The sequence below is a fragment of the Mobula birostris genome, chromosome 14 (assembly GCF_030028105.1).
Source record: "Mobula birostris isolate sMobBir1 chromosome 14, sMobBir1.hap1, whole genome shotgun sequence".
Classification (NCBI taxonomy): domain Eukaryota; kingdom Metazoa; phylum Chordata; class Chondrichthyes; order Myliobatiformes; family Myliobatidae; genus Mobula; species Mobula birostris.
Window position 1 is genome coordinate 53782657 of NC_092383.1, and position 26893 is coordinate 53809549.

Genomic DNA, 26893 nt, shown 5'->3' on the forward strand with positions numbered 1-26893 from the left:
GAACGGATCCTGACCCGGATGTGGGCCGTACCCTCCAAATATCTGGACCTGCCTCTCGGTTTTTTTGCACTACCTTACTTTCCATTTTTCTATTTTCTATTTATGATTTATAATTTAAATTTTTAATATGTACTAAGTTTTACTATTTTTAATATTTTTAATATTTAATATTTGTAATCCAGGGAGTGGGAAGCGCAGAATCAAATATCGCTGTGATGATTGTATGTTCTAGTACCAATTGTTTGACGACAATAAAGTATAAAGTATTGATAGTTCTGGATGGGCAGTTTTAAAAAAAAAATTCATTATTTTGGCAGTGAAGAGAGAAGCAGAGATAAATATGCTGATCAAAAAGTGCATGTACTGCTACAGTTGCCAGATTTATCAAAGCTGTTGGAGAGAAGGGACCTTGGATTGATTGGTCTCTTATTCATTACCACCTCTTGTTAATGGAGGTCCGGTCGTGTGTGCCAGAATTGGAAATGTGAGCAAGGTAGAAAAACTGATTTGAATGGAAAGTGATCTTTAATGTGGCGAAATTATTTTTCTTGAATTACAGATTAGGGTACAATATGGAGCATTTTCAAGAACAAAACCTCAAACTTTTATTACATCTCTTGCTCTATTTCTGATTGAAATTTCCTTAGAGGGTGAACATCTGCATGCTGAAGCCCTTGTAATTAAGGTGGCTGTTACAGCATTGCATACCTGTATTATCAGTGCAGCAGGGCATAAAGCCTTTACTTAGCTTTCTGTTCCCTGAGGTTGCTATGGTTCAAGAATGGTGCACTCAGTTCTGCAACAAAAGGGTTTGGGTTCATAGTCTATGCAGGTACTCTAAGACAATATTGCATTTAAGGTGAGATGTTTAACTGAAGCTGTTGCTCCTCTCACATGGATATGAAAAATTCCACAGGACTGCATTGAAGAATTGGGAAATGATTTCCCCTTTCCTGGTCAATGTTTGTCCCAGAAATGGCACTGGCAAACCAAGTTATTTTAATATTTATTTAATATCAGGGCAATGCGTACAATATACATCCTGAAATTCTTTTTCTTCGCAGACATCCACAACAACAGAACAGTGCCCCAAAGAATGAATAATAGTTAAATACGTTAGAACTCCCAATTCCTCCCTCCCACACACAAGCAGCAGCAAAGCATTGAGCTTCCCCCACCCCCACCCCCACCCACTTCTGCAATAAAGTATCAACACCCTCCACCCAGCAAGCAGGTAATAGCAAAGCCCCCAAGAAAGACCATGATCTGCAGTACAACAAAAGCTAATCGTTCACTCAACAATTCGACGTGCCACAGGCTGTCTCTCTCCCTCTCCCTAAAGGGAAAGAGCTGTGTTCCGTTCCACAACAAGTGGGGAGATATAACAAAACAACTCGCTGATTTATGGTGTTAAAAGTCTGTTGTGCCTTCCCCCCACCGCCCCCGAGTTCTGTGATTGAGAATCGACAATCTCTCACCCACCAACGAGAAGAGAGAGCACAATTCATCAAGTACAAAGTCTCCAGCAGCTGGTGCGCTGCTCCCGATGTTCCGTTTTTCTCCCGCGACGCTTCAGTTGGCGACACTGGCTTTGAATCAGCCCATCCGCAGGGCCCCGAAGGCACACTTGTCTTCTAGGCTGTGTCCTTGGGATATCGAAAAGCAGCCGTAAGCCCTGGGGAGTGGGTCCCACCACCGCAAAGAACCGAAGTCTGAGTGTAGCTCCAGGCCAGGGACTGCAACAGAACCCCATTCACCCGGAAAAGGAGAGGAGAGACAGGGAAGGTAGAAATTAAGCTGTTTACGTTGATGAATGTGAAGGAGTCGCAATTTAGCACCATCATGATTCCACCTATGCTTTATTATTACCTAGCTTTTGTGGGATCTTGCTGTACTCAATTGGGATATTGTTTTAAGTGCTATAATAGTGGCAACACTTAAAGCATTTTATGGATTGCAACAGACTTTGTATCAGCTAGGATAATGAAAAGCACCTTATAAATCAGTTGTTTCTGTAAGGTTTAAACAACTTTTGTAAGAGCTGAAGTCAGACTGTTACATTGTTTTCAATAATACATTATATCATTTAATCTTTGGTACATTTTACATCTGGATCAACTCTGCTCTGTAGTGTTGGTGGGTTTATTCAGTGATGTCATGCTTACGTAATCTAAAAGGGTTTTTAACACTGGTTTTTCCCAACTTTCCAGGTGATATTTTAAGTTAAGGCTAATACAAAACTGATGACATTCAAGAAGTTGTGGAAACTGACAGTTTTTGTCGTCCACCAATTAACAAGAGTTAATGCGTTGTAGAGGAAGTGCAGTGCCGGAAACTAGCTTTGTTGATTTTGAAATGTAACATCAGCCCATTTGACAATATTCTTTGAGAATTAGAATTGAGAAGTAGAATTTTAAAAAGTCATCAATACTTTCTTGTTCAAAGTATTTATGATGAAGTTTAATGAGCAATGTATGTAGATTGTAACTTGTGCATACTTTAACATCACTTGCTGTTTGTTCCTTCGTGACCCAGAGATCTTATCATGAATTTCCTGTAACATTTGATGAAATGCACAAGACGGTAAATTGACAGCTCAGTTTCTGTTTGTAGAATCTGTGCAATTTAATATATTCAAATAATTATAGTTTAAATTATCTATTTGTAAATTTGTTGTTTTCTTAAACTTTCACAGATTTTTCCTGGAAAAATTAGATGAAGGAGAAACTAAATTTTGAATTTGGCTTGACTGAGATGAGAAGAAATTTTTCAAAGTAATTGGAATCTCTATATTGTATGTCTGCCATGTTGCATAGTACCATTTTTTAAAATATTTGTGAGGTTTTGAATTTTTTTGTATGTGACAGATCACTGAAGTGCTGTAGAGATGGTACATGTCTGATTACATTACTGAGAACTATAAGCACTTCACTAAATTAACTATTAGTCATAGGTCCTCAGTACCAGTGGATATATTGTAGATCCTGTATTCTGACTTATTTCTGGAACCTTTTTAAAAAAAAAAACAAACTTTTTTTTAAAAAAGTGTTCTAAAATAGTAGTGGTTAGTACAGTGATATGATAACAGAAGTTTCCAAGCCAAAGAAGAAATAACTGTGGACAAACTAATGGTAGGTTGCCAGCCAAGTCTCCAGGAAATTCCTGGAATTGGACAAAAGTGAAGATTAATCTCCAGGTAACTTCTGTGAGCAACCCAGGGTAAATAAGTTGTAGCTGAGAAAGATTTTCAGTCTGTGGTGGAAGTGATCATCATTTGGACTAGGCGGATATGGCAGTAAAGCCAAAATCAGATCTATGATGATATGCTTAGGGTGAGATATACCCTTGGTAATGCTTTTCGCCCTGCCCAGGCAGCATTTATAGTAGGTGTTCTCAATGGTGGGCAATTGGGTGCCGATAATCCGCTGGGCAGTTTTCACCACCCGCTGGAGTGCTTTGCAGTCCGATACGGGACAATTGCCATACCACACTGAGATGCATTTGGTGAGTATGCTCTCAATGGTACAGTGGTAAAAGTCCATCAGTATCCTGGGATAGTGGTGAGCTTTCTTGATGCTCTGCAGGAAATAAAGGCACTGTTGCGCCTTTTTGATCAGAATGGAGGAGATCAGGGACCAGGTGAGATCATCGGAAATGTGGACATCAAAGAATTTGAAGCTTGATACATGCTCCACTACAGTTCCGTTGATGTAGATGGGGACGTGAGTGTGACTCCTGGCGTGCCTGAAGTCCACAATGATCTCCTTGGTCTTCTGGGTGTTAAGGGCCAGGTTGTTGTCGGCACACCACACAGCCAGGTGCTGGACCTCGTCCCTGTAGGCTGTCTCGTCATCCCCTCTGATCAGACCAACCACCGTGGTGTCGTCTGCGGACTTGATATAGAGTTAGAATCATGTACAGGAACACAGTCATAGGTGAAAAGGGAGTACAGAAGAGGGCTCAGCACACAGCCTTGAGGCACGCTGGTGTTCAGGGTGAGAATGGAGGAGGAGAGGTTGTCTAACTTAACTGATTGGGGTCTGTTAGTCAGAAAGTCCAAGGCCCAATTGCAAAGGGATGAGATGATAACAAGCTGGCGAAGTTTGGCGACCAGCTTGGAGGGGATCACAGTATTGAATGCCGAACTAAAGTCAATGAACAACATTCTGATGTAAGAGTTGGGGCTGTCCAGGTGGGTCCGGGCAGAGTGAAGTGCCGTGGAGATGGCATCCTCTGTTGACCTGTTGGTGCGATAGGCAAATTGATAGGGGTCCAGGGTAGTGGGCAGACAGGATTTCAGATGTGACAGAACCAGACTCTCAAAGCACTTTGCAATGATGGGGGTGAGTGCAACTGGGCGGAATCATTCAGGCCCGTGGCAGAGGAATGCTTCACTGGCACGATGGTGGCAAACTTGAAGCTTGTGGGGGACACTGCCTGTGCCACAGACAGATTGAAAATGTCCGTGAAGACCCCGGCCAACTGCCCTACACAGACTGTGAGCACACGGCCAGGTATTCCATCCGGACCAACTGCCTTCCGTATATTCACCCTGCTCAGGGTAGTGCAAACATTGGAGGTGGAAAGTGAGAGAGGGTGGGAAAAAGGGAATTATAGGCTTGTTAGCTTGACGTCAATATTTGGGAAGATGTTGGAGTCCATTATTAAGGATGAGGTTTCGGAGTACTTGAAGGCATATGACAAAATAGGCCAAGGTCAGCATGGTTTCCTTAAAGGAAATCTTGCCTGACGAATCTACTGGAATTCTTTGAGAAAATAACAGGCATCATTAGACAATAAAGGGAAGCCAATGGATGGTGTTTACCTGGATTTTCAGAAGACCTTTGACAAGGTGCCTTACATGAGGTTGCTTAACAAGATAAGAGCCCATCCTATTACAGGAAAGATACTAGCATGGATAGAAGATTGGCTGACTGGCAGGAGGCAAAAAGTGGGAATAACGAGGGCCTTTTTGGGTTGACTGCCAGTGATTAGTGGTGTGCCACAGAGGTTGGTGTTGGGACCTCTTCATGTTATATGTCAGCGATTCGGATGAAGGAATTGATGGCTTTGTGGTCAAGTTTGCGGATGATACGAAGATAGATGGAGGGACTGAGTGTTGAGGAAGCTGAGAGTCTGCAGACGGACTTGGACACACTGGGAGTATGGGCAAGGTAACAGTTGGAATATAGTGTAGGGAAGTGTACGATTATGCACTTTAGTAGTAGGTATAAAGGTGTAGACTACTTTCTGAACAGCAAGAAATTTCTAAAATCGAGTTGCAAAGGGACTTGGTGTCCTTGTGCAGAATCCCTACTGGTTAACTTGCAGGATGAGTTGGTGATTTAAAAAAAAGGCAAATGTAATGTTCGCATTCATTTCAAGAGGACAAGAATGCAGAAGGAAGGATGTAATGCTGAGGCTTTGTAAGGTATTGGTCAGGCTGCACTTGGAGTATTGTGAGTAGTTTAGGGAGGCCCTTATCTAAGAAAAGATGTGCTGACATTAAAGGTCTAGAGAAGAGTTAGGAGAAAGATTCCAGAAATGATTGGGTTAAATTATGAGGAATGTTTGGCTCTGGCCTTGTACTCATAGGAATTTAGAAGAATGAGGGAAGTTCTCATTGAAACTTATCGAATATGAAGGGTCTAGATGATGTGGAGAGCATATTTCCTATAGTGGGAGAGTCTAGGATCAGAGGGCACAGTCTCAGAATAGAGGGATGTCCATTTAGAACAGAGATAAGGAATTTCTTCAGCTAGAGGTTGGCTAATCTATGGAATACATTGCCACAGACGGCTGTGAAGGCCAAGTAATTGAATATATTTAAAGCAGAGGTTGATAGGTTCTTGATTAGCCAGAGCTTCATAGGTTACAGGGTGAAGGCAGGTTGAGGGGGAATAATAAATCAGCCATGATGGAATGGCTGAACAGGCTTAATGGGTGAATGGCCTAATTCTGCTGCTGTGTCTCGTGGTCTTTGCTGAAGTGCTGCCACATATCCACTGAGAGCTGTGGTTGGCTGCATTTGTAATTCTTGGTTAACTAAGCCGTAGGCCGTTCTTTAGTTAGAGTACCACATCTAAATGATTTTGTGTTACTTCTGTGTGAATTTTAATCTGTGCATGGAAATAATATCCATGTGATGAAGCAGTGTTTCCATTTGTACCTACAGGCATGGGCAAGGAGTGAGGAAAGGCAGTGCCTGACCGTTCACTGTGTAAGGCCTACACTGGTTGGTCCTACTGAAGTGCAACACCTCGCACTTGTCTGCATTAAATTCCATCTGCCATTTTTCAGCCCATTGTTTTCAGCTGGTCCAGATCCCTCTGCGAGCTCTGACAGTGTTCCTCACTTCCTAACCATTAATGCTAGAGCTGAACTGTATGGAAAGCCAGAAACGGGTTAGATGCAGAGCGACCCTTTCATCTTTTTAGAATTTTTTTTTCTCCCACTCAATGATTATTATTGCTTGTGCTGGAATAAACGAGATTGACATTCTAAGATTGCAGTATCAAACGTAAGGCTGATGATTCAGTCTTCTGGGTATGCTTTTATTTTTGCTTGAGCTAATTGCATTTTATTGTGTTTAAAAATGTAACCACATTAAATTCATGAAATCTCTTTATAACCAAAGTCTTTATCCCAGGGCAGCAATGACTGAAAATGAGTGTACTTCATTTTAAGGTGATTGGAGGCAAGTATAGTGGGGATGTCAGGGAGAGGTTTTATACACAGAGTGGTACGTGCATGGAACACCTTGCTGGGGGTTGTGCTAGAGCAAGATACATTAGGGACATTTAAGACCATAAGACAACAAGACGTAGGAGTAGAATTAGGCCACTGGGCCCATCGAGTCTACTCCACTATTTCATCATTTTCCCTCTCAGTCCCAATCTCCTGCCTTCTCCTGGTATCCCTTCATGCCCTGACTAATCAAAAATCTATCAACACCTGCCTTAAATATACATAAAGACTAGGCCCCCACAGCTGCCTGTGTCAAAAAATTCCACAGATTCACCACCCTCTGGCTAAAGAAATTCCTCCTCATCTCCGTTCTAACAGGATATTCCCCTATTCTGCGACTGTGTCCTCTGATCTTGGACTCTCCCACTATAGAAAGCATCCTCTTCACATCCACTCTATTGAGGCCTTTCACTCTTCATTCTTTGGACAGGTCCAGAGCCATCAGATGCTCCTCATATGACAAGCCGTTCAATCCTGGAATTCTTTTCATGAACCACCTTTCAGCCCTCTCCAGTTTCAGCACATCTTTTGCAAGGGAGGCCTCACCTGTGCTTCTTTAAATCTAAACATTACATCATTGCTTTTATACTCTAGTTCTCTTGAAATGAGTGCTAACATCACATTTGCCTTCCTCACCACAGCCTCAGTCTGCAAATGAACTTTCAGGGAATCCTGCACTTGGACTCCCGAGTCCTTTTGTGCCTCAGTTTTTTGTATTTTCTGTCCACTTAGAAAATAGTCAACCCTTTCATTTCTTCTACCAAGTGCATGACCATACACTTCCCGACACTATATTCCATTTGCCCATTCTCCTAATCTGTCTGTCCTTCTGTAGCCTCTCTACTTCCTCAAAACTACTTGCCCCTCCACCCATCTTCAAATCATCTGTAAACTTTGCAACAAAGTCATCAATTCCATCATCGAAATTAATGCAAAAAGAATCAGTCCCAACACAGACCCCTGTGGAACCTGTTGGAAGGTAAATAGTTGATGTTTCAGATGTGCAATGTAGAGCATTGCAATTTTCCAGCTTTTCCCTTGACTTTGCCATATTCACAGAGGAGTGGATGTGTGACAGCAATATGTGAACCAGTATACTCTTAAATCATAGAATACATCAAAATAATCAACTTTCCTATTGCGCATTAATGTCAGTGTTTTCCAAAATTTCTTTTATTATTCCTTCCATCTTTAAAAGTGGAATTGCCCATTTTTTCTTCAATAGGTAAAACAAATTGTGGAATGGGATGTAAAAACTGAATACGTAATATTGGTCAATATTTTCTTACAACAGCATAGGAGGCCATTACAGCCCATCAGGTCTGTCCCATACCCTGGTAACTTTACATGCAACTCACACTCCCCATATTCAGTCCATCAGTGACAGAATCAGAAACTATATCGTAATTGACATTGTGCGTGGAGGTTAGGAACAGGAAGGGGTCAATAACTTTACTGGGTGTTTTTTATAGGGTGCCCAATAATAACAGGGATATCAAGGAGCAGATTGGGAAACAGATCCTGGAAAGGTGTAATAATGACAGAGATGTTGTGATGGGAGATTTTAATTTCCCAGATATCGATTGGCATCTCCCTAGAGCAAGGGGTTTAGATGGGGTGGAGTTTGTTAGGTGTGTTCAGGAAAGTTTCTGGACCCAATGTGTGGATAAGCCTACAAGAGGAGAGACTGTACTTGATTTGGTATTGGGAAATGAACCTGGTCAGGTGTCAGATCTCTCAATGGGAGAGCTTCTTGGAGATAGTGATCATAATCTCTCCTTTACAATAGCATTGCAGAGTGATAGAAATAGACAAGTTAGAAAAGCGTTTAACTGCAGTAAGGGGAATTATGAGGCTATCAGTCAGGAAATTGGGAGCTTAAATTGGAAACAGATGTTCTCAGGGAAAAGTACGGAAGAAATGTGGCAAATGTTCAGGGGATATTTGTGTAGAGTTCTGCACAGGTACGTTCCAATGAGACAGGGAAGTTATGGTAGGGTACAGGAACTGTGGTGTACAAAGGCTGTAATAAATCTATTCAAGAAAAAATGAAAAGCTTACAGAAGGTTCAGAGAGCTAGGTAATATTAGATCTAGAAGATTATAAGGCTAATAGGAAGGAGCTTAAGAAGGAAATTAGGAGAGCCAGAAGGGGCCATGAGAAAGCCTTGGCGGGTAGGATTAAGGAAAACCCCAAGGCATTCTACAAGTATGTGAAGAGCAAGAGGATAAGACGTGAAAGGATAGGACCTATCAAGTGTGACAGTGGGAAAGTGTGTGTGGAACCGGAGGAAATAGCAGAGGTACTTAATGAATACTTTACTTCAGTATTCACAATGGAAAAGGATCTTGGTGATTGTAGTGATGACTTGCAGCAGCCTGAAAAGCTTGAGCATGTAGATATTAAGAAAGAGGATGTCTTGGAGCTTTTGGAAAGCATCAATTTGGACAAGTCGCCGGGACCAGTTGAGATGTACCCCAGGCTAGTGTGGGAGGCGAGGGAGGAGATTGCTGAGCCTCGGTGATGAACTTTGCATCGTCAATGGGGACAGGAGAGGTTCCGGAGGATTGGAAGGTTGCGGATATTGTTCCTTTATTCAAGAAAGGGAGTGGAGATGGCCGAGGAAATTACAGATCATTGAGTCTTACCTCAGTGGTTGGTAAGTTGATGGAGAAGATTCTGAGAGGCAGGATTTATGAACGTTTGGAGAGGCATAACGTGATTAGGAGTAGTCAAAGGCAGGTCGTGCCTTACAAGCCTGATAGAATTTTTTGAAGATGTGACTAAACACATTGATGAAGGTAGAGCAGTAGATGTCGTGCATATGGATTTCAGCAAGGCATTTGATAAGGTAACCCATGCCGGGCTTCTTGAGAAAGTAAGGAGGCATGGGATCCAAGGGCACATTGCTTTGTGGATCCAGGACTGGCTTGCCCACAGAAGGCAAGGAGTGGTTGTAGACGGGTCATATTCTACATGGAGGTTGGTCACCAGTGGAGTGCCTCATGGATCTGTTCTGGGACCCTTACTCTTCGTGATTTTTATAAATGACCTGGGTGAGGAAGTGGAGGGATGGGTTAGTAAGTTTGCTGATGACACAAAGGTTGGAGATGTTGTGGATAGTGTGGAGGGCTGTCGGAGGTTACAGTGGGACATTGATAGGATGCAAAACTGGGCTGAGAAGTGGTAGGTGGAGTTCAACCCAGGTAAGTGTGAAGTGGTTTGTTTTGGTAGGTTAAATATGATGGCAGAATATAGTATTAATGGTGAGACTCTTGGCAGTGTGGAGGATCAGAGGGATCTTGGGGTCCGAGTCCATAGGACGCTCTGCGCAGTTTGTCTCTGTGGTTAAGAAGGCTTACGGTGTATTGGCCTTCATCAATCGTGGAATTGAATTTGGAACCCAGAGGTAATGTTGCAGCTATATAATACCCTGGTCAGACCCCACTTGGAGTACTGTGCTCAGTTCTGGTCGTCTCACTACAGGAAGGATGTAGAAGCCATAGAAAGGGTGCAGAGGATATTTACAAGGATATTGGCTGGATTGGGGAGCATGCCTTATGAGAATAGGTTGAGTGAACTTGGCCTTTTCTCCTTGGAGTGACAGAGGATGAGAGATGACCTGACAGAGGTGCATAAGATGATGAGAGGCATTGATCGTGTGGATAGTCAGAGGCTTTTTCCCAGGGCTGAAATGGTTGCCACAAGAAGACACAGGTTTACGGTGCTGGGGAGTAGGTACGGAGGAGATGTCAGGGATAAGTTTTTTACTCAGAGAGTGGTGAGTGCATGGAATGGGCTGCCGGCAATGGTGGTGGAGGTGAATATGATAGTCTTTCAAGAGACTTTTGGATAGGTACATGGAGCTTAGAAAAATAGAGGGCTATAGGTAAGCCTAGTAATTTCTAAGGTAGGGACATGTTCGGCGCAATTTTGTGGGCCGAAGGGCCTGTATTGTGCTGTAGGTTTTCTATGTTTGACATTTAGATTGTAATCCTTCATTGAAACTTGTTGCTGTTTGATTGAAGGGTTTTCTTGAAATATTGGCGCAAGAGTTGAAAATTGCGTCAGAGCAACTACGGTTGCTCTGACTACAAAGATCCTGAGGTCCCTGTGTATCTAATTCCTCTTTTCGGACATCTGATGCTTTCAGATTCAATAGAACCACCATATGCCAAGCAGTCACAATGTCATCAAGCTCGCCAATGTCATTGGCTGAATGGACGATAAATGAGTAATTTTAATTAACTAAGCACACAGAATGTGAAGTATATATTGGAACATGTATAAGATTAAAATAAAAACTAAAATATCATAAACTTATTGTTTAAATTGAAATGTTCATCAAAATCTTTCTATAACCATTCTGTTTTTTACAACCTGTTCTTCAACATAAATCTTTTAGGTAGTTTTGGTAAATTTTTATTTTTTGTTTGGTTTTCCTATCAATATTCTACATGAATTTAACTAAGATCATTGGTACATCTCCTTGGACTGAGTTATATTGCTGAACTAGATGAAATATTAATATAGAATGTTCAGCAGCAATTAATTGTTTTTCCTACATATTGACTCCACTTTCAAAGTGACGTCAGCCAATTACTCTAACTCTCCAATCCACTTTAATGGCATCTGTAATTATCGTTGATCTAAGCAATTGAAAAAACTCAAGTATTTTCTTTTACCAATAAGGCGGTGTTATTGTCAGTGTGACGATTTAATGATTCTGAGCCACTCCTGTTTATTATAAATCCTCTGTTCTCTGCAAAACTCTTTCGTCAATCTAAGTTAATTCAGAGAAACTTCTGTGGATAAAGGCAGCAGATGCATATCACTTAGACATGGGTATTATCTATGCATTCCCTGCACCCACAAATGGAAAAGATGGAAATGGTGTAAGGGGTGATTCACCTCTACCACCAAGTTCTAATTTAGACCCACTTAGTTTCTGATTAACATGTCGTCATTGTTGTTCTGGAAGGAGGTGGAATCTGAGTATCTATAACTGATAGAATTTAGGTATAATTTTTGCTTTACTATTGGAGACATTGAAAACCTCTGACTGAAGCATCCTGATGCAACTTGTCTTTTAAAGATAAAATAGTCAATGCATTATATTTACTATGAGTAAGAAACTGAAGAAAGGTGAACTGTTGTCCATGTGGTTTTCATTTGAAGTAGAGGCTTTTGTAAATTCTGAGTCATTCTTTGTGCAGTTGTCAAACCACACAAACCTCTTTTTTTTTACAATAAGACTCAGTAGTTCCTTTTAGAAACAATGGATTGATGTTTTCCTTGTAAACTGTATGTGGCCCCCCTCTACATTGGTAAGACCCATTGTAAATTGGGGGACCGCTTCGTTGAGCACCTCCGCTCCATCCGCCAGAAGTGGAACTTCCTGGTGGCAAGCATTTTAATTGGAATTCCCATTCCTGTTTCAAAATGTCAGTCCAAGATGAGGCCACTCTCAGGGTGGAGGAGCAACCCATTGTATTCTGTCTGGGTGGCCTCCAACCTGATGACATGAACATCGAATTCACCTTACGGTTTAAAAAAAAATCCCCACCCCCTCTTCTATTCCCCACTCTGGCTTCTTACCTCTTGTCACCTGCCTATCACCTCCTCTTTCCTTTTCTCCTATGGTCCACTCTCCTCTCCTATCAGATTCCTTTCTCTCCAGCCCTTTACCTTTCCCACCCACCTAGCTTCACCTATCACCTTCCAGCTATCCTCCCTCAACCCAACCTTTTTATTCTGACGTCTTCTTCCCTTTCCAGTCCTGAAGAAGTGTCTCGGCCCAAAGCATCGACTGTTTATCCATTGCCATAGATGCTGCCTGACTTGTTGAGTTCCTCCAGTAGTTTGTGTGTGATCCTTTATCTCATGGGATTAAGGATGAATTGCTCCAACTTCATTTCTGTGGGGGCTCAGATGTCTATTTAGGATGAATGGGCACTCCAGAATGTAAGGCTGTTTACACATTACCTCCATCTGTTTTCACTGTAGAGACTGGGACTTCAGTGCCTTTTTATGATATTCCTACTTCATTTTACAAACCTGGCATCCAATTAGTCCACGAGGATGTTGACATTAGTTTGTCCATCTGCCAGTGAGGATTTCGCACCAGTGCTTTGAGGTGTAGGGTGTATAAGAGGGAAGAGCTTACTTTTCCTCATGAGCTTGTTGCTGGGTTTGATATCTTAATCCTCATATACACTTACCTCGGTCATCCAAAGCCTAGACTGGTACTTGGGAGGCTTTGATGGATTTTATCTTTGCTTGTTGAGAGGTAATTCCTGAGATGTACATTTTTCCCTGTTCTCAGCATGGATTTCTGATTGAGGCCCATTCTTTTCTTTGCTGTCCAGAGGAGTCAGCTTTGACTTGGAGCTCAGTATTGAGTGCGCACATTAGCAAACACAGTTTGCATGCTATGAACCAGTGACTGAAGCCGTAGTGAGTTTGGCTCTGGAATGGAAATCACAGAAGTTGCACTGTTTCATGTTCATCTGTCTCCATTCTAGCTGGAAGCTTGTTGGAGCTGAGGTGTAGTATTGTAGCAAAGAAGATTAGGAAGAGGGATTAGGACAGTGACCTAACCTTGAACTTATTCTGCACTAGTTCTATGGTTAATCTGTCTGTTAGGATCACAGCCAGCATTTTAAATACTTGTATTCCTGTGAAAATCAGGCAAAAATGGTGATGAGAATAGCCAAACTGGAGAAGGATTCTACGCACTCTTGTTAATATGCATTCATTGCGTGATATGTGGCAGGACAGCTTGTTAATCTTTATCCTGCTTTTCTTACAGAAATGTACTTGCAAAAGTATTCAGCTCAACCTTCACATGAATGAGCATTACAACCAGGGTAATACACACGCAGTCCTGATAAAGGATCTCGGACTGAAATGTTGACTATACTCTTTTCCATAGATGCTGCCTGGCCTGCTGAATTCCTCCAGCATTTTGTGTGTGTTGCTTGGATTTCCAGCATCTACAGATGTTCTCTTGTTTTGATTACAACTAGGGATTTTGATCAATTTAACTGAGAATTTTTGTTTGTGAATTACATGTTCATTTTTTCATAGTAGAGCCCCCTCAAAAAAAACACCCAGGGAAAATTATAAAGCGTGAAAGACTAAAAATACAAAAATTGAAATGTCAGCAGTTTAAAAGTATTCCCTCTTCCCCCCCCCCCCCCACCCCTTTGCTCAGTACTTACTTGAAACATCTCTTGCAGCTATTACAGCCAATAGGTCTTTTTGGATAAGTGTCTATTAGCTTTGCACAATGTGCCGGAGCACGATTTGCCCATTCCTCCTTGCAAAGTTGCTCAAGCTGTGCCAGGTTAGTTGGGCAGTGGTGGTGGACAGCAATCTTGAGGTCTTGCCAGAGAAGTTCATTTGGTGAAGGTCAGAACTTTGGGCCACTCAAGAATGCCAATTTTCTTCATTTGAAGCTATTCCATCGTTGCTCTGGCAGTGTACTTTGGGTCATTGTCCTGCTGTAGGGTGAACTTTCTCCCAGTTTAAGTTTTCTGGCAGAAGCTAGCAGGATTTTATCCAGGATCTCTCGGTATTTAGCAGCATTCATCTTCCCATCCATGCTGGCCACACTTCCAGTCCCTGCTGCTGAACTGCATCCTCAGAGCATGATAGTGCCTCCACTATACTTTACAGTTAAGGATGGAGTTAACTGGCTGATGTGCAGTATTAGATTTATGCCAAACTTACTGCTGAATACAGGGCCCTGGAGGAGGATTTCATCAAATGGTGCAAGCTGAATCATCTGCAGCTCAGCATCAGTAAGACAAAGGAGAAGGTGATGGACTTTAGGAAGACTAAACCTGCACTGCTCCCTGTTGCTATTGATAGTGAGGACCTACAGGAAGCTGGGGTCGCACCTGCATGACATACTTGAGTGGAGCACCAACACAGAGGCTGTGTACAAGAATGGCCAGAGTCACCTCTGCTTCCTGAGGGGACTGAGGTCCCTTGGAGTAGGCAGGCCTCTCCTTCACATGTTCTACTAGTCTGTTGTTGCCAGTACAGTCTTCTATCCAGTGGTGTGCTGGGGCGATGACATCAACACAGGTGATTCCGATAGGCTCAATAAACAGATCAGAAAGGCTGGTTCTGTTATAGGTCAAACTGGACACACTGGAGGCTGTGGTAGAACAAAGGATTCTATGGAAAATCCTGGCAATTCTGAACAAAGCTTCTCACCCTCTGCATGCCTCCTTGTCTGAACAGAGGAGCACTTTTAGTAATAGACTAAGACAACTGCACTTCTCCAAAGAGTGCTATAGAAGGTCATTCTTGCCCTTGACCATTAGGCCCTGTAATGAGTTAATCTATAGCTGGGGAAGTGATGACCCCTTCTGTTAGACTGTTTGAGGTAACTTATTTTTTTAAAATTCTTTCTTGCTTCTCTTCTAATATTTGCATATCTGTGTACTTGTAATGCTACTGTGACACTATAATTTCCTTTGGGATCAATGAATAAAGTATCTATCTTGGTGTTGAGGCCAAAAGGTTCCACTTTAATCCCATCTGACCAAAAGACCTTCTTCCACGTCTTTGCAGTGATGCTTTGCACAGTCTTTAAGGGCCAGGATATTTTTTTTTAGCCTTGCCACCCTTCCATGAATACCTTTTTTGTCCAAGGCCTTAGAGGTTGTTGAGCCATGAATTTCATCTCCAGTTGCAGATACTGACTTTTGCAACTCCCTCAGAGTGACTGTTGGAGTCACAGTAGCCTCTCTTACGAGTGCCGTTCTTTGGTGACCAAGTTTTAGAGAAGGGTGGGGGGGGGGTGGCGAGGCTGATCTAGGCAGTGTAGCTGTGGTTTCATATTTTTTACACATTTTCATGATGCGCCACACTAAGCTCCAAGGTATGTTCAGTGCTTTTGAGATGGTCTTGTACCTTTCCCCAGATTTGTGCTTCTCTATTATAATTTCCCTGACTCATCTTGAATGCCCTTTTGTCTTCATTTTGGTTTGGTCTGTTGAAAATCTACTATACTGTTGGACTTTATAGGGGCCGGGGGGAGGATTTATTCTTATGAATTCATTGAAAACAGATGATTTTCCAATTTTCTACATCATCAAATTGGGTCTGTTGGTAAGGTAATTCCACTTGATGGAAGTTTGTATAGTACTTACAATTTTGGTTTTTAATTTTTGGTAAATTGTTGACAGGTTTTGGTATTTTTCTTTTGATTTGACATGATGTACAATGTTTTCTAGAATAGCTCAAAAATCCTGCAATATATTTAAAATTTAGACAATGAGACAGTAAAATGTGAAATACTTTTTCAAGGCACTGGAGAAGGTATTACATTCTTAATTTCCAGAGTTGCATAGTGATTAGGAAGTTTTACAGCTATTATTTTAAGACTATGGGTAACCTTAGGTAATTTCTAAGTAAGTACATGTTCGGCACAGTTTTGTGGGCCGAATGGCCTGTATTATGCTGTAGGTTTTCTATGTTTCTATATTTCAGGAAATACAAGACATGTTTGAGATTCATTTTTCTAGAATAAAAACATGGGAGCTCACCTGAAAGAATTCTTTATTTAAAATTTTAAACAGTGTTAATGTGGTAGACATATAGAAGACGTTTTGCACTTGTGGGAGAGTATTGGATATTAAAATTTAAAATTCATATGAGGTAAAATGAAAGTCAATGCTACTGTATTTTTACTCATGTAGGCCAATTTTATTTGCCTTTGAATTATATGTTTCAGTTGCAGATTTTGTACAGTGTTTGCCACAGCATCAAATTCTTGCTAAACAGAAATACCTGCCCAGATACAGAATACTGGATGAAATCTGGAAGGACAGATCACTGCTACTGAGATGCATTAAATCTGGATACCTTGTATGAGTTAATTGATTTCAGGCCAAGTCATGATAAGCCCTCACTGCCACATGAGTTAAGAAATGGAAGGTACTTGTTACCCTCGGGGCCCCTCAGCTCTATTCATGGCAACTGCTGGAAGTATGTAAACTGTACATAAATTGCACACCTGCCTAATGACTAAAGTGGGGTCACTTTTTAATTTTTCTCTCAGTTGTAGAACTGGCTTTGCACTTTGACAATGCATTATAGAAATGAACCCGCTTTGCTTTCACTGAATTCAGTGGCTAGTTAATCCACAATATCCACTTTGCTGCTTTCTGTGATGCCCAACTTCTGTGTTGCTCAAGTTCCCGATGACTATTGTTGTTCTCCTGCATGATCTACTTTAGATTCATCTGCGCCACTTGCCACTGAACATCTTTCTGTCTTAAATATAGTATCTTCTTGTCTTGAATTTCCTTCTTGCCAGCTTTTATTCATTTTGGCCTCTGCTGTGGATTCAAAAAATGACCAATCTTTCATCTATAAAACACCTATCACAACCTCAGGGCTTTGCAGTGTACCTTGATGCCAATAAAGTACCTGTATTTTGTAACTATGGTGGTGTTGAGGAACGCAGTGGTTCACTTGCACATTCATAGCAATGAACAGAACTCATTGGTAAGTCTAACAACAGGAATTCTGCAGATGCTGGAAATTCAAGCAACACACATCAAAGTTGCTGGTGAACGCAGCAGGCCAGGCAGCATCTGTAGGAAGAGGTGCAGTCGACGTTCCAGGCCGAGACCCTTCATCAGGACTCACGAAGGGTTTCGGCCTGAAACATCGACTGCACCTCTTCCTACAGTTGCTGCCTGGCCTGCTGCGTTCACCAGCAACTTTGATGTGTGTTGCTGTCATTGGTAAATCTGCTTGAGTAATGTTGGTACTGGAATAGGTAATGTACAGATCCAAGGGATTTTTCACATCTACCTCAGAGAATAGATGGGTTCTCTATTTAACCTGTGACTGAGGCATTTTCATGTGTCTGTACTCAGTCTATAATATACTTTTGTTCCAACCTGGTTATTGTACTGAGAGCTAGACCTGAAGCCACAATAGCTTGAACTTGGTATGCAATGTTATCACTCAGTGAAGAGTGACCCCATGGGACACTGGCAATCACAGAGCAATGCAAAGAAACCTACTTCAGCCTCAGAAGACTTGCAGATTTGCTGTGATTGCAGCAAAACTGATACCATTTTAAAGACCCTATTCTGCTTATTGCACGTGCATTAAATACTGTTTACAGTGATAGAGCATTGGTAATTAATTGAAATTCTGAAAGGAACTCTGTGTTTATTACTATCTTCCAGGTCTTGTCTCATAATCTGTGTACTGTGCTGCATATCCCACATGACCCAGTGGCACTCGAAGAGCATTTCAGAGATGACGATGATGGACCTGTCTCCAGCCAGGGCTATATGCCGTACCTCAATAAATACATCCTTGATAAGGTAATCCTTACTTTACCAGATGTTGTGCATATCCTTTGTTATTTGTGTTCAATTTTTAATATTTAGGATTTTTCTGTAAATGCCCTTAATCTGAGGAATGTGAAATTATTGTATTACCATGCTTGGATATTTGATTGGGCAGTGGAGGAAAAGACCTTCCTGTCCAAATTTTGGTCATGTCACTTGAAGTTTCTTGCATAATGTGGTAATGAATAGTACCTTCACTGCCAAGGGCCCAAATATTAATGGTGACCCTATGCTGTTAAGGATATTTAATCTTTATCTATTATCTGCAGAAAAATTTGAGTTTTATAAGATAAGATAAAACTTTATTTATCCCAAAGGAAATTATTGTTGTAAGTTTGCTCTGTCAAAAATGTACACTCTAAAATACAAAATGTAAGCATTGAGGTACAAAAAAGAATACAAAATGTGCATTAAAAAGTAATAGTGCAAAATACAGATATACAATGAAACCATGTACTTGAAGAGGAGTTGTGCACTCAGTGGAGTCCAGGGTCTTGTAGCTACAGGGAGGCAGGGTCCCCCATGACACTCAGAAGAGCCCAGGGTCCTGTCGCCACAGGGAGGCAGGGTCCCCCGTGGCACTCAGAAGAGCCCAGGGTCCTGTCGCCACAGGGAGGCAGGGTCCCCCGTGGGACTCAGTGGAGCCCAGGGTCCTGTCGCCACAGGGAGGCAGAGTCCCCTGTTTGTTTGTCCACTATGTAATAACTCAAAATTGTACTGCTAATAGAAAAGGACTTTTTTATGACATTTACATTTAGCTAATGGACTCAGAATAATGGAGGCATGGGTGAATTGTGCCGTCGTTGCTTATGGTTTGCTGCTGCGATATTCGCAAAATTCGTATGACATACTGATATTTCAATAATTCATCTAAAGCATTGACTGTTGATAAATTGGTGCATTCACATGGTGAATAGAACTGAAGACTTTACAGAACATGCAAAGGATGGGGCTTACTGAAAGGTCTTTGCACAACATGATGACAATTGTTTTGAATGTGGGTTCGCTGCTGTGTAGAGCTAAGTAACTCCAACATGGATGGGGAGAGACTGATGGTGTTTGGGCAAGTGAGTTATTAATGTGGTAGTAGTTGGATTGGAGTGATCCAAGTCTTGAGGGCTGATTGCTTGAAGATCAGCACCTGAGAGAAAGTATGGCTAAGATTGAAACCTGGGGTTGGTGGTGTGATCTGGTTAGTGAGAGTGCCTGGGGGTTGGGGGCCTTGTTGGTTTTATAGGTCTGGGTCCTGATGTGTGTTGGCTAAGTGGCTGATGGAAAGTAGTGGGATATGTGAGGATCAGATTTGCACTGCTCTGACACTGCTGAGGGAAATCCCTTCAAACAGCACCAGCACTGCTACAGAGGAGTATTGCATGGGGAAAGCTACTATCCGATTTGTGATTGATGTGGAAGCTAAGGCAAGAGTGAATCACGACAGCAAGTTCCAGGGGTTGGGGAAAAATGCCCGAATTGACAAAACCATCGAAGTCATACTTGGAGGATTATGAATGTAGGTTGATGCAGGTTGTAAGCTTGATGGAGTCGACTTCAGATGGATGGATATTTGGCCACATGTCAAAGATCTTGGGTTATAGCCAAAACAGGTCCATTTCAAAGTTCAAGGTGAATTTATTATCAAAGTCCATAGAGGTCACCATATACAACACTGAGGTTTCACTATTTTGCGAGCATTCTCAGTAAATCCAAGAAACGTAATAGACTCAATGGAAGACTACGCCCAACAGGATAAACAAACAAAATGGGCAAAAGACATCAAACTGTGCAAAAAGAGAGAAAAACGAAGTAATCGTAAATAAGTCTACAACATGAGATGAAGAGTCCTTGAAAGTGAACCCATAGGTTGTGGGAACAGTTCAGTGATGGAGCAAGTGAAGTTATCCCCACTGGTTTAAGAGCCTGATGATTGAGGGGTAATATTCCTGAACCTGGTAATGTGAGAGCTGAAACCCCTGTATCTTCCTGATGGCAGCAGCAAGAAGAGAGTATGTCCTGTGTGGTTGAGGTCTTTGATGGATGCTGTTTTCCTGTGACATCACTTCTTGTAAAAGTGCTCATGGTAAATAAACATGGATTAAAACTTGACAAACATTCCTTCCTCAGCTTGTTTTGAGAAGCCAAGGAGCTCCACCACACACAATATTGAAACCAGATTCTGTGAGAGATTAACAATAGTCATGGGGGAATTCAATATGCAGGTAGTTTGGGGAAAATCATGTTAGTGGTCGATTACAGGAGGGGGAATTTCTAGAGGGCCTACGGGATGGCTTTTTGGAGTAACTCATGGCTGAGCCGTTCTGGATTGGACCAATGAATCAGAATTGATTAGAGCTTGGAGGAAAGTAATCCAAGAACCCTTGGAGGAAAGTAATCATAATATGATCACATTCATCCTGAAATTTGAGAAAGATAAGCTAAAGTCAGATGTATCAGTATTACAGTGGAGTAAAAGGAATTGCAAAGGCATGAGAGGAGCTGGCCAAAATTGATTGGAAAAGAACACTGGCAGGGATGACAGCAGAGCAGCAATGCCTGGAATTTCTGGAGGCAATTCAGAAGACACAGGGTATATACATTCAAAGAGAAGGTAGTATTCTAAAGGAAAGATGACACAACTCTTGCTAACAAGATAAGTCAAAGCCAAAGAGAGGGCACAGAAGATTGGACTGGTCAAAGAACACTGAGGCTGTCTACAAGAAGGGTCAGAGCTGTCTCTATTTCCTGAGGAGACTGAGGTCCTTTAACATCTGCCGGACGATGCTGAGGATGTTCTACGAGTCTGTGGTGGCCAGTGCTATCATGTTTGCTGTTGTGTGCTGGGGCAGCAGGCTGAGGGTAGCAGACACCAACAGAATCAACAAACTCATTCGTAAGACCAGTGATGTTGTGGGAATGGAACTGGACTCTCTCACGGTCGTGTCTGAAAAGAGGATGCTGTCTAAGTTGCATGCCATCTTGGTCAATGTCACCCATCCACTACATAATGTACTGGGTGGGCACAGGAGTATATTCAGCCAGAGACTCATTCCACCGAGATGCAACACAGAGCGTCATAGGAAGTCATTCCTGCCTGTGGCCATCAAACTTTACAACTCCTCTCTTGGAGGGTCAGACACCCTGAGCCAATAGGCTGGTCCTGGGCTTATTTCATAATTTACTGGCATAATTTACATATTACTATTTGACTATTTATGGTTCTATTACTATTTATTATTTATGGTGCAACTGTAATGAAATCCAATTTCCCCTGGGATCAATAAAGTATGACTATATAATAGAGCAAAAATTTGTGGGAAGTGAGGGGATTGGGAAGCTTTTAAAAATCAACAGAAAGCAACTTTTTTTAAAAAAGTCATTAAAATGTATAAGCTAGCCAATAATATTAAAGAGCATACCAAAAGTTTCTTCAGATACATAAAGTATAAAAGAGAGGCAAGAGTGGATATTGGGCCACTAGAAAATGATGCTCGAGAGGCAATAATGGGGGACAATGAAATAGACGAACTGAATAAGTATTTTGCATCAGTCTTCACTGTGGAAGATACCAATAGTTTGGTGGAAGTTCTAGATGTCAGAACGTGTGAAGGTACTGTAACTAGAGAGAAGATTCTTGGGACACTGAAAGGTCTAAGACAGACAAGTCACCTGGACCAAATGGTGTATACACCACAGGGTTCTAAAAGAAGTGGCTGAAGAGATCGTGCAGGAATTAATAATGTTCTTTCAAGAATCACTAAATTCTGTAAGGTTTTAGAAGACTGGAAAATTGCAAATGTCAGTCCACTCTGAAAAAGGGAGAGAGACAGTAGAAAGAAAACTATAGGCTAGTTAGTCTGACCTCACTGGTTGGGAAGATGTTGGAGTTTGATTATTAAGGGTGAGGTCTCAGGGTACTTGGAGGCACATGATAAAATTGGCTGTAGTTAGCATGGTTTCCTCGAGGGAAAATCTGGCCTGACAAATCTGTTGGAATTCTTTGAAGAAATAACAAGCAGGATGGACAAAGGAGAATCGGTTGATGTTGTGTACATGGACTTTCAGAAGGCCTTTGACAAGGTGCTACACATGAGGCTGCTTACCAAGCTACGAGCCTATGGTATTACAGGAAAGATTCTGGCAGGAGGCAAAGAGAGGGAATAAAGGGAGCCTTTTCTGGTTGACTGCCAGTGACTAGTGGTGTTCCACAGGGGTCTGTGTTGGGACCACTTATTTTTATATTATGTCGATGATCTGGATAATAGAATTGATGGCTTCATTTCACAAATGCTGGTGATGTTAAATCTGATTCTGATAGCCTGTTACATAGCACATGAGATCTGGAGTCTTTCGTGTTACAGAATTTGGCAGCAAGGAACTGCATATGTAGTTACTCTGCCAAGTTCTGTCAAATAACTTTCTGTTTGTTTTAACTCTTTGCAGGACATCTTCCACTTTGCACTAACCAAGATGTGCATTTGTAGAGTCTTGGTGCTGGAAGTTGTTTTTTGACTGGGAAACTGTTGAGGCTCGATTTTTCTTTTATTCCGTCTCCTTACATGAAGTAAATTGTGCAAGAACACTTGAATACATCGAGCTGAATCTCCCATAAGTGCATTCTTTGCTTCTGTTTCTCCTTTGTTTGTTTAGTTAGAGCATGTTTGCATACCCCTACATATTTTCCTAAACTACTTGAACTAGTGTTTCCACATTTTGAACATACAGTGAATCAGGTTACTGCGGCGTTGTACGAAGATGGTGGAGAAAGGTAGGGGGTGGATGTTTGCATGGATTTTAGTAAGGAGTTTGACAAGGTCTCTCATGGCTCATCCAGAGAATTAAGATGTGTGGGATCCAAGGTGAATTAGCTACTAAGATTCCAAATTGGCTTGCCCATAGAAAACAAGGGGTAGTGGTCGATGGGACTTATTCTGGTTGGAGGCCTGTGACTAGTGGTGTTCTGCAGGGATCCATACTGGAACCTTCACTGATTTCTGGTATATATTACTGAGCTGGATGAAAATTTAGATGGCTGGGTTTGTAAGTTTGCAGATGATACAAAGATTAGTGTTGTGGATAGGGTAGAAGACTGGACAATGGGACACAGATATGGCTAGAGAAACAGCAGATGAGGTTTGTCCCGGCCAAATATGAAGTGTTACATTCTCAGAGATTAAGTATAAAGAGACAGTTAATGGCAAGACCCTTAATAGTGTTCATGTGCAGAGGGATCTAGAGGTCAAGACCGCAGCTCCTTAAAAATGGCTACACAGGTTGGTAAAAAAGGCATATATAGCATGCTTGCCTTTATTGGTTAGAAACAGTTAGAGGTAGGAAGTTACATTACAGCTTTCTAAATCTATAGGTTGCACCTGCAGTGTTGGATTCAGTTCTTTTTGCCCAGGTATAGGAAAGATATTGAGGCTTTCGAGCGTACAGAAGGGGTTTACCAGGATGCTGCCTGTAAACCTCTTCTGCACCCCTTCTTGGAGAATGTGCTATCAAGAGAGGTTGGACAAAGTTGGGTTGTTTTCTGTAGAGCAGCGGAATCTGAGGTGAGATCTGAAAGAGGTTTGTAAGATTATGAAAAACAAAAATAGAGTATCTTTTTCCTAGGGTTGAAACGTCCAATACCAGAGGGCATACATTTGAGGTGAGAGAGCTCACATTCAAATGAGATGTGTGGAGGAATTTCTTTAGCAAGAGAGTGGTGAGTCATTGGAATTCATTGTCACAGAAAGCTGTGTAGGACAAGCTGCTGGGTGTATTTGAAGTATATTTAAATAGGTTATTGGTTTTAAGGGTTGAAAGAGGGCAGGAAAATAGGGTTGAGAGGGAATAAAGAATCAGCCATTAGAGACCGATCAGTGCCTGGAATGTGCTGTCTGAGCTGGGGATAGAGGTAAATATAATAGAGGCATTCAGTAAGCTCTTAAGCACACGGATATGCAGGAAATGGAGGCAGAAGGGGTGAGTTTAATTGGCCATTTGATTACTAATTTAACAACTTTGAACCGAAGGGCCCATTGCTGCACCATTCTAATTCCCTGTTAGGTGTAAATTTAATCATTTATACAACTCCTAGTTTTGGATCCCCACAAGTGGAAACAATTTTTCTACATGTACTTTATTGAACACAAAGTTCATCCTTCAGCCCGCACTTTTCCAGAGCCCCACCTTGGTCTGTTTTTAATGTACCCTTATGTACTCCTTGAATGGAGTTAATTGTACATAGCATTTGAACCTTGAGGCAAGTTACTGAGGCAGGCTTGTATGAAGCAATATTTGGTTAAAAGACAGAACAAGAAGCATTTCTTTAATATTTTGGTCTCCTTGTATTCTGGCATTGATGAAATATGCCTCAGAATTAAAATAACATAGTTTATGTCCATAACTCCCTGCTCAACAACTTGTGTAAGTGTTCTCCAGTTGTGCGTACAATGAGGCTGGAGCGTTACTTCAAGGTATATGAGGTTAGTCAGGGCAGCAAATACACGTAAACTACAGAATAAATTTTATACAGAAAATACTTTTCCGTTGCAGATTTGAAATGACCTACTAGTTTAGGTGATTGACCTAAAAGGTGATCGAAGTGCTATATTTTATCCTGGATGATTCAGGGTTTATATGTTTCAAAAGAAAGAGGGAGGGAGGTAAGAGGTGAGGGAGTGGCATTACTATCGGGGATAGTATCACTGTCTGGTAGTATTCTATAGACCACCCTCACCCCCCACAGAATAGCAAGAAACTGAGGAACAGATAGGAAGGCAGATTTTGGAAATGTTAAAAATAACAAAGGGGCTTCAACTTCCCTATTGATGATTGGCACCTCCTTAGTGGGGATGGGGCAGAATTTGTTAGGTATGTCCTGGAAAGATTCCTGACTCGATTATGTAAATAGTCCGACTAGAGGAGAGGCCATACTCGATCTGGTACGAGGCAATGAACCAGGTCAGGTGTCAGATCTGTCCATGAGGAGCATTTCGGAGGCAGTGACTTCAATTCAGTAACCTTTACTATAGCCTCGGAAAGGGATAGGACCAGATGGTGTAGGAAAGTATTTAATGGGGGGGGGGGGAGAATTTTAACACTATTTGGAGGAATGGGGACTATAAACTGGGAACAAATGTACTCTGGAAAATGCACAAAATAAATTGTGGAGTTTGTATAGGGAGCACTTGCAGGGGGTTCTCAATAGATTTGGCTCATTGAGGCAGGGAAGGGATGATGGGGTAAAGGAACCATGGTTGACGAGATGTGGAACACCTCGTCAAGAGGAAGAGAGAAGCTTACTTAGGGCAGGGATCCTCAACCTTTTTTTGCACTGCAGACCGGTTTAATATTGACAATATTCTTGCCGACCAGCCGACCGGGGTGGGGTGGTGGGGGGTTGTTGTTCAAGTAGGGTTAAACTCACCTCAACGTGTCTTTTACAGTTAGGGTTGCCAAAATTTCTCACTCCCAAATAAGGGACAAAAGTAGCAGTCAAATCCGGAAACACTTTACCCCAGGAAAGACTACCATGAGCATGAAGCCTTGCGCGGGCACCTGTGTACGCATGCATGACGTGCACATGCGCATACGTGCTGATTTCTTTCCCCCACAAATCGGTTTTGCCTTCATCTTCCCGACTATACTGTACGTACATTATTTCTACTTTATATAGGCTGTGTATTTACCATATCATTCCTGGTTTTACCATAGGTTAGTGTTATTTTCAGTTTTATGTGTAATTTGGTATGATTTGTTAGGTTTTTTTTGGGTCTGGGAACGCTCAAAAATTTTTCTCATATAAATTAATGGTAATTGCTTCTTCGCTTTACGCCATTTCAGCACGAAAGGTTTCATAGGAACGCTCTACCTTAGCGGGGGAAATACGGGACAAGGGTGGTCCTGTATGGGACAAACCAATTTAGCCCAATATACGGGATGTCCTGGCAAATACGGGACAGTTGGCAACCCAATGTTCAAGTTCAACAGTGTGTGACAGGGAGTGAGGAAAGGTGCAGCTGACTCATATCAGTTCCTCATGGCCCGATGGCACATGCTTTGGTTGGGGACCGCTGACTTAGGGTTTGAGAAACAAGGATCAGACAGGGTTCTAAAGTGTTACAGGGTAGCCAGGAAGGAGCTTTAGAATGGACTTGGGAGAGCTAGAAGGGGACATGAGAAGGCCTTGATGAGTAAGATTAAGGGAAATCCCATGCATTCTACGCAGGAGAATGGCCAGATTCAGTGATAATAGAGGAAGCATGTGCCTGGAGTCAGAAGAGACAGAAGGTACTTTCAGTTTTCACCAGTGAGAAGGACCTTTATGATTGTGAAGACAATGCAAAACAGGCTGACATGCTTGAATGGATTGATGTTGAGAAAGGGGATATGCTGGAACTCCTGAACATTAGCATAGATAATTCCCAGGGGCCAGATATGATGTACCCAGGGTATTAAAGGAAACGAAGGAAGAGATTGCTATGCATTTAGTGATGATCTTTGAATCATCACTAGCCACAGGGGTAGTACCAGATGATTGGAGGGTGGCAAATGTTATTCCTTTGTTCAAGAAAGGGAGAAGGGTTAACACGGGGTATTATAGGGCAGCAATTTATTTATTTATTTTTTCCTTCAGTGGTGAGCAAATTGTTGGAGAGGATTCTTAGAGACAATCCAAGTATTTGCAGAAGCATGGTCTGAGTAAGCATAGTCAGCATGTATTTGATGGGCAAGTCATACCTGTTGTGAATTCTTTATGGGTGTGTCAAAGC

The 26893-nt window shown here is 41.8% G+C and overlaps 1 protein-coding gene across 2 annotated transcripts in view; it reads left to right on the forward strand.

Moving 5' to 3' along the window:
- Window positions 1-26893, forward strand: part of LOC140209906 (differentially expressed in FDCP 6 homolog) — a 163584-nt gene that overhangs the window by 21832 nt on the left and 114859 nt on the right. For both annotated transcript variants that reach the window (XM_072278565.1, XM_072278566.1), the window contains exon 2: window positions 17970-18110. In XM_072278565.1, the coding sequence (XP_072134666.1) occupies window positions 17970-18110 (141 nt within the window). The remainder of the gene's footprint in view (window positions 1-17969; window positions 18111-26893) is intronic.